Raw genomic sequence first — 8,904 nt, forward strand, 5'->3', positions numbered from 1 at the left:
TGAAAGAGAGAAAAGAAAGAGAGAAATGATCTTCTCTCTTTCTCTCTTTCTTTATTTCCTATTTTTATTGCCTGTTGCCTGGCATTGTGTGATGGCCTTAAAATGATGCCTTTTCACGCTGACGCTTGACGCTCATTTTCAGCGTCAAAAGACATCACGTGACTAAAAATAAAGACACCCATTCGTCAATTATATGGTCTGTTCTTTCTAGCTGCACTGTTGCACTGGTGCAATAAGTTAGAATGAGAAAAAATATACTTGTCTTACTTTAACTTATTGCACCAGTGCAACAGTGCAGCTAGAAAGAACAGACCAATAGTCACGTGATGTCTTTTGACGCTAAAAATGAGCGTCAAGCGTCAGCGTGAAAAGGCACCTTAACTCTGACCGTCGCGCGTCGGTTCGTCTAACCGTGTGGTTGGTGAAATTGGCCCGTGTTTATAAGTTAACATGCGTAATTTATGAAACTTAGTTACGTTACACCTATAAACCATTTTAAAAGATACACATAATATATTATGCTTGAAAATTTACAAAATCTGGCAATTATTTTTAATTACTTATTTTTCCAGATAATAATAAAGAGATATATTTACACATGCAGGATATGGTAGATTTTAAAGAAATTAATAAGTTCAGAAATACAAAAATGGAAATTGAATTAATAAATAAGAATTATGACATTAATTGTAATGATCATAATTCTGATGACATTGAGTATGTATATTGCAAAACCAAATTTTATCATAAACTTTTATTTCTCTGAGAACTAGTTGTTTGGTTTTAAGCAAGATTTAAACATATGTCTATCTTTATCTTTTTCTTTAATAAATAACTAAGATATGACAGACATATTTAAGTCTTACTTTAAATTAAAATGAAGTTTATTTTGTGTAACCAGGCTTAAGTTTTATTCATGAAAATTATTTATCAATTGTTTCCAGTGATCCATGTGAAATAGAAGAACTGTCTTTAGAGTCTTGTTCAGAATATATGGTCTCAAATGCTACTGTAGACATTTCAAATTGTAAACAAATTAAGGATATATTATCACATCACTCAAAAGATGCAGAAAACAACATGCTTCACACTGTGGATATTCAATCTAAGAAAACAACTAATAATCAATCAAAAATACTTAATAAAGAAGAAACGAAACGGTATGTCTTCAATTATTTTTTATATAAAAATTGTTTTTTTTTATTTTTTTGTTAATTTACAGATTAAAACAAGTAAGTCTTGTTTGGAAATATTTTGAAAAAAATTTAAAGAATTTAACTGCTCGTTGTATCTTGTGCAATAAAAGTATTAAACATTGTGGGAATACCTCAAACATGAAGCAACATTTAACTAGAAAACATGAAATATTATGGTCTGCTAATCATAGAAAAAATGACACTAATAGTGTTCAATCAGATACTAATATACTTGACAAAACTAAAGAAAAGAAAATCTATAATAAGGTAATAAATTAAAACGGCAATTAAAGAATAAATAATCAATTTCATCATAATTAAAACATTTTGTAGACAAAAAAAACAAAAATTAAAGATGCATTTGACCGAGAAATGTCTTTCATGGGTATGTCTTAAATTATTACTTAAAATATATTTACACATTTTATTGTAAATTTCAGAATTAAAAATTCTGTTTTATTGTTCTAGATAGTGGTTGTAAATCTGATAGAATCACAAATACTATTTTATACATGCTTGCAGTTGATAAAATGCCACTATCAACAGTCGAAAATAAAGGTTTTAAAAAATTAATGAAAACAATTGTGCCTCTGTATAAAGTTCCAAGCAGGAGGACAGTAACTAGACTGCTTGAAGATCGATATAAGACATTAAAAAATAATTTTATAGCTAAAATCGACAGAGCTATTTGTTACAGTCTTACTTGTGATAATTGGACTGACATTACTAATCAAAGTTACCTTGGTGTGACTATTCACTATCTAACAGATGAATTAAAAATGAAGAGTGGCTGTATTGGTGTTTTCCCTTTATACAAAAATCATACTGCTGAATATCTCGCAAAATCTTTAAATACAATTATCAAAGAATTTAAATTAAATTGTTCAAAAATTACAGCGATTATCACAGACAGTGCAGCAAACATAAAACTGGCGAGAGAAAAAACAGTGGGAAAGTATAAACATTTAGCTTGTTTTGCGCATATTTTGTCGCATCTTGTACCGGACGCATTAACCAGCATGTCTGATGCTCAAGAAATTATTCATAAAGTAAAAAAGATTGTCACCACTGTAAGGAAAAGCATTGTTGCATCAGATGAACTAAAAAACTTACAGCTTCGTGATGGAAAAACAGAAGGAACTGTATTAAGATTCATACGAGACGTTCCAACGCGTTGGAATTCTACACTATATATGTTAGACAGATTTCTTGAGTTAGAAAAGTACGTTTACCCTGTGATACTAAAATGTGAGAAACCTTTGGATATGTTAAGACATGACGAAATCAAAACATTAAAAGAAATGATATCTATTATGAGACCAATCGAACGTGCTATCACAGAAATTAGTGGAGAAGCATATCCAACGTGTAGTATTATTATCCCTCTAGTGCGTTGTATGAATGTTACAATTTATTTTAACAAACCTGATACACAAATTGGAATTACATTTAAAGAAAAATTACAATCGGCAATCAACAATCGATGTAAAAATTTTGAAAATAATAAAATAATGAGCATTGCAACCATACTGGATCCTCGTTTTAAAAAATTACACTTTGAAAAATCTTTAGCCGCTGCAACTGCAGTACAGCATATTGAATCGGATTTAAAAAAATATAGAACATTGAAGGATCCACAAATAGATAGAGAGTTAAATACTGAAATGACTGTTAGGCAATACAGTAATTTATGGGATTTTCACGACAATTTAGTAGCCAAAAATAATAACTGTACAGAAGAATTAAATGAAGTGAAACAATATTTAAAGCAACCCATTATTGATCGAAAAGAAGATCCATTTGAATATTGGAAATCCATGAATCATATTTTTCCATCTTTATATCATGAAGCAGTGAGATACATTAGTACATTGGGTACTTCAGTTCCATCAGAAAGAATCTTCTCTCAAGCTGGTGATATAAAAAATGATGACCGAAGTAGATTAACCGGCGAACATTTAAATATGTTATTATTTCTCAGTTCGCTTACTGACGAAGATTGGGCGTTGGAATAAAAGTATAATAAAATTTTCCACTGGAGGGGAAAACTAATTCCATTAATTGAGTAAAAATTTGTTATTCATAAGATTTAAGAATAAGTTTTTAACTCATTTGCAATTAATATTAAGAATATAAGTTTTTAACTTGTGTGCAATTTATGCTAAACGTATTATATGTGTTATATTGTTTTAAGATTAAAATAATACATAAGTTTGTTTAAACACTGAGCAAAATATAGATTAGCTCGTAAATATTAATACCGTTATTATTTCTTAGGTCGCTTATTATCAAAGACTGAATATTAAAATAAACATAATCTTAATTTTTTTATCTCAGTAATATATTTTGTCGATGACATAGTTCTATTAAATAATTTTAAATATATTATTTCTAATGTATTTGTTGTTTCATTAATTAAATACTGTATAAAATACATGTCTTGTTAAAACATTGCATCTGTTCTTTAATTCTTAAATTTTTATTAATTCCATATTTATTTCAAATAATCTAAAAACATCGTAAGATTACATTAAATATTTTATTAAATATTGGATATCATTTGTAAAATATTAAATGTAAGTGTGAATCTCTCATAAGACTAATTAATACACATTTGTCACACAATACATTTTTCAAGCTTGTTAACTGACTATGAAAAGAAAATGATAAAAATAGACAATTATAAGGTTTTGATTAATAAAATTACAAAATATAATAAATTTGCTAACCTTTGTTTATTTTTGCTACATTATTTATGTTATTTTTGTTATTTTATTTTTTTAATACATAATCATTATTAATGTTAACTAATTTATGTGTTTTTCTTAAAAATTTTAACGATTAATCGATAAATCGATTTTTTTTTTCGTATATAATCGATGTCGTTTCAATGTTTTTTTCTTTAATCGATGTTTTAAACATCGATGTATTTTTTAACATCGCCCATCCCTAGTCCTAATAATAAAGTGTCAAATCGTTAAATACTAAAAGGAGACGCGTTATTTCGCTTGCTCTTCCCCCCTCCTACTCGAACCTCTTCTGACCCCGGCTAACCGGCGAGCTCAGACGTTAGGTTATTTTAAAGTGTTACTGTTAATACATATTTTAAACGTTACAGTTGCGACGTTAATTTTGATACATTTATTTTATTTTTATTTTGTAGATATTAGTGAAACATAATTTCGAAATAATTAAATACATACCACATGCGCACATGTATATTTCAATATATGTACCATGTAAATAGGCTGCTTTTTCGTGCGTATTGAAAGAGATTTATTAAATATACTCTGAAGCTTTAATTAAAACTTTTTTTGAACTATTTTGAAATTACGTTTTACTAATATTTACAAAATAAAAATAAAATTAATGTGTATCGAAATTAACATATTATACATTGCAACTTTGAAACGTTTAGGATATATACTAATTGTAACATTACACGCACAATGGTTACATTCAATAGACTCAACAGTTGAGCAACATTACTAAATTTTCCGCTGAATAATGCCGTTGATTACAATTACAGTTACAGCTAGAATCATTGTGCATGTGCAAAAAAAATAGTTCCTCGTCTAGCAATATTGCTATGTACGCATAATTTGCAGACCGTATCTGATCTTATTATTTATTATGTGAAAAACACGTGCCGTACATGTTAAGTAATAGAAGTATTTATTATAAGTGGTTACATTTTTTATTCCACACCAATATTTGGTGACATTATTATTGGACGTGCAAGAATATGTAGAATTGTGATAGTAAGTTCGTTGTGATAATAAGTGTATGCAAGTTCGAGCCAATTATCTGTTTCAGTATGTATATTTTTACATATCTATATTATACAGTATTGCCCAGATAGCACACGGACGTCCAGGACGGACTTTGCGGATATCCTCAGGACATCCTGATTTTATCCCGGGACGTCCTCAGGACATCCTAAGGAATAGCAAACGAGCGCCACTTTTTAGTCTTCAGGATATCTTGAGGATAGTCCATCGGACGTCCTAAGGACACCATGGGATTTCCTCAGGACATTCTCAGGAATAGCAAACAATGACCACTTTTTAATCCTCAGGACATCCTGAAGATGGTTCACCGGACGTCCTGAGGATACCATGGGATTTCCTCAGGATATCCTCAAGAATAGCAAACAATGACCACTTTTTAGTCCTCAGGACATCCTGAGAATAGTTCACCGGACGCCCTGAGGATACCATGGAATTTCCTCAGGACATCCTTAGAAATAGCAAACAATGACCACTTTTCAGTCCTAAGGACATCCTGTGGATATCCTGTCGAATGTTCTGTGGGATATGTTAGGGATATTTCTTGAGTGTTTAAACAAAATTTCTGAAAGTAAAGTAGAAATATTAGTGTATTATATTTCTTAATTTCTATTTAGAGTCGCGTCAAATGTTCTCATTTCCTTATATTTGTAATGCAAATAGAAAACAGAAAACATGCTTTAATTTGGAGTCAGTATAAATTCAATACGTATTTTTACTGTTCAATATGTATTATAAACTGAAAACATTAGACAAATTATTTTGCAAATATGTTAAATAATAGATGTTAAAAGTATTTCTTTTTGTATTATTTACAACATTTTAGTAAAAATATTTCTATTTCACTTTTAGAATTTAATCTAAGTATCTAAATTTTAAAAAGAAAAAAATAAATTATTTCACAGTAAATTGTATACTTAACCTTAAAAACATAATCTTTATGATTAAGAACACGAGGAGATAATTTATCTTAATAAGTATTTCCTTCAATCATATTGCTACAAAAACTTTCATATGAACACAGCTTAGTATGATGGTATGGTAATCGGCTATGAAAAGAACACAGATATTATCAAAAGAACCGAACTTTATTAGAACTTTATTAAGAACGACAGTTCGTTCAGTTTCTGACAGCAAGGGGCCGAGCTATCGAACCAACCCTAGAAAAAAAAACTCCCTAGAGATCGAGAAAGAAAAACAGGGTTGCCAATAGACAATAGCTCTTAGATTAGCAGATGGCACCTCCCAACAGTGTGCCATACTGGTAGGACAGTTTACATATACATATACATTCAATACTTCCCCTTAAACTGAACTACTTACAAAGTCCTATTTCAGTACACATATCTTTAAATTTGATAGAGTTTAGGGGTTTTGTGAACATGTCACCTAGTTGTTCTTCTGAACGCACGAATTCAACATCGATTTCACCTCTTTGATATAGCTCACGAACAAAATAATAACGAACTTCTACACTGGCGCAAAAAAAAACGAAACAAAATTTTTGACCGATTTTTAGGCAATTTTCAAAGTGATGCAACTTTGCGAAAAATCATCCAAATTATATGTACTTTTTTTTAATTTAAAGGGCAAAGACTCTACTTTCAGAATCCCTAGGCGAAAGTTTGATTTGTTAAGTGCGAACCTTTTGTATCGCATGAAAACCAAACATGTGTTTTTTAATTGAAAAAAGTAAAAGTTTGTTATTATTTTGCACAAGTTTCTCGTTAAAATCTTGTTAATATTAATTCAGATTCTGAAAGTTCATTCTTTTCTAAGCAATTTAAAAAAAAACATGTCGATACTATGTTTTTTGTTGATTGCACACGAGTTTGAAATTTGCACTGCATTTTAGGGTATTTTAGCAAGTATACGGATATTTTTGAATATCATGAATTTTGAGTATCAATATGATATTGCACATTGATTTTATTTGTGTTGAACTCAATCATACCGCTGTCATCAAAGTGACCCGATCTGCACCACGTGGAGAATGACGATCGGATTTTGTACATCATGTGGCTCTGAAATTCATCGGTGGAAATTTGTACTTCCTGATCTGAATATAACAGATAGCTGATGCACCAATTTCACTGAAGTCAACAGAAGATCACATTTATCTATACTCATAAATCCACACATACACGTAAACATACATATACACATACTCATACATAAAAAGTAAAAGTTCAAATTTTATTTTAAAAAATCAGGGCCACATGATGTACAAAATCTGATCGTCATTTTCCACGTGGTGCAGATCGGGTCACTTTGATGACGGCGGTATGATTGAGTTAAACACGAATAAAATTAATGTGCAATATCATATTGATACTCAAAATTCATGATATTTAAAAAATACCATATTTATTCGCTAAAATACCTTAAAATGCAGTGCAAATTTCAAACTAGCGTGCAATCAACAAAAAACATCGTATCGACATGTATTTTTTTTTTAATTGTTTAGAAAAGAATAAACTTTCAGAATCTGAATTAATATTAGCAAGATTTTAACGAAAAACTTGTGCAAAATAATAACAGACTTTTACTTTTTTTAATTAAAAAACACATGTTTGGTTTTTATGCGATACAAAAGGTTCACACTTAATAAATCAAACTTTCGCGTAGGGATTCTCAAAGTAGGGTCTTTGCCCTTTAATTTAAAAAAAAAGTACATGTAATTTGGATGATTTTTCGCAAAGTTGCATCACTTTGAATATTGCCTAAAAATCGGTCAAAAATTTTGTTTTGTTTTTTTTTGCGCCAGTGTATATGCTTAGAACGTTTGTGAAATTCGTGGTTCTTTGTCAATTTAATTGCACTTGCATTATCCATAAACAGTACAGGAATGTCATTGTTTCCTTTAATTTCAGCTATCAGTCTTTTAAGCCACACGAGTTCCTTTGATCCTTCGCTAGCGGCAACAAACTCTGCTTCCGTAATGGAGAGTGCAACAGACTTTTGTAATTGAGAGGTTCATGATACTGCGGTACCACCAATAAGGGAGACGAAGCCGTTCGTTGATTTTCGTGTATTGAGATCACCTGCAAAGTCTGCATCTGAGTACGCACAAAGCCCACCACCAGTCGAAGTGTAGTGTAGACCAAGATTAGCGGTACCTCGAAGATATCTAAATATCCGCTTAATGGAGATCCAGTCAAAAATCGTTGGTTTAGCCATTGATCTAGCAACCTTTGATACCGCGTACGCTATATCCGGACGAGTGGCACAAGCCAGATACATCAGACAGCCCACAGCAGAGCGATAAGGAATGGAGCTGTCGAGAGGACCGTTGGTTGTTTCGTCTGGTTGTTGGTTCTCAGCAGGCGTTTTTATCGAATTGCAGTCAGTCATGTTGAAATGTTGCAGAGTCTTCTCAACCTAAGATAATTGTGACACGAATAGACCGGAGTCACGTTGTTGAATTTGTATACCCAAAAATGAGTCGAGGGATCCTATAGTGATTTTAAACTCCGAGGCTAGTAATTTTAAAAATGAGTTGACAGCATCTTGTGTAGATCCAGCGATAAGGCCGTCGTCGACGTAGATTGCAACCAATAATTTTTCTGATTGGTTTTGTCGAATATATATGCAAGGGTCTGCCGTTGATCGTGTGAATCCGTTTTCTTCCATGAATGAGTGAAACCTATTGTTCCAGCAACGAGGTGATTGTTTAAGCCCGTATACAGATTTCTTCAGATGACAAACACGACCTGACCCGTCGTCGAAACCTTGTGGTTGAGTCATATAGATATCCGTACCGATTTTACCGTAAAGAAACGCGGTTTTTACGTCAAATTGGCCAAGAGCCAGTTTTTCTTCAGCTGCAGTTGCAATTAGGGCACGAATTGAGTCATAACGAGCTACAAGAATAAAAGTTTCGTCGTAATCAAGTTCAGCTCGCTGGAATATTCCACGGA

General features: G+C 31.4%; 2 protein-coding genes across 2 annotated transcripts; one reads left to right on the plus strand and one right to left on the minus strand.

The window, feature by feature from the left end:
• Positions 1 to 269: 269 nt before the first annotated feature.
• LOC118647443 (zinc finger BED domain-containing protein 4-like) lies at positions 270 to 3,916 on the plus strand. Its single transcript, XM_036292400.1, has 2 exons — positions 270 to 1,160; positions 1,223 to 3,916. The coding sequence occupies exon 2, from the start codon at positions 1,709 to 1,711 to the stop codon at positions 3,209 to 3,211; it is 1,503 nt and encodes a 500-aa protein (XP_036148293.1). The 5' UTR covers positions 270 to 1,160; positions 1,223 to 1,708; the 3' UTR covers positions 3,212 to 3,916.
• A 1,447-nt stretch (positions 3,917 to 5,363) lies between these two features.
• LOC118646441 (secreted RxLR effector protein 161-like) lies at positions 5,364 to 8,338 on the minus strand. Its single transcript, XM_036289366.1, has 2 exons — positions 7,970 to 8,338; positions 5,364 to 5,549 (listed from the first exon to the last, which is right to left on the minus strand). Exons 1-2 carry the CDS (start codon positions 8,336 to 8,338, stop codon positions 5,364 to 5,366), a joined length of 555 nt encoding a protein of 184 aa, XP_036145259.1.
• Between the last annotated feature and the right edge of the window lie 566 nt (positions 8,339 to 8,904).

Source organism: Monomorium pharaonis, chromosome 1 (genome assembly GCF_013373865.1).
Source record: "Monomorium pharaonis isolate MP-MQ-018 chromosome 1, ASM1337386v2, whole genome shotgun sequence".
Taxonomy (NCBI): Eukaryota; Metazoa; Arthropoda; class Insecta; order Hymenoptera; family Formicidae; genus Monomorium; species Monomorium pharaonis.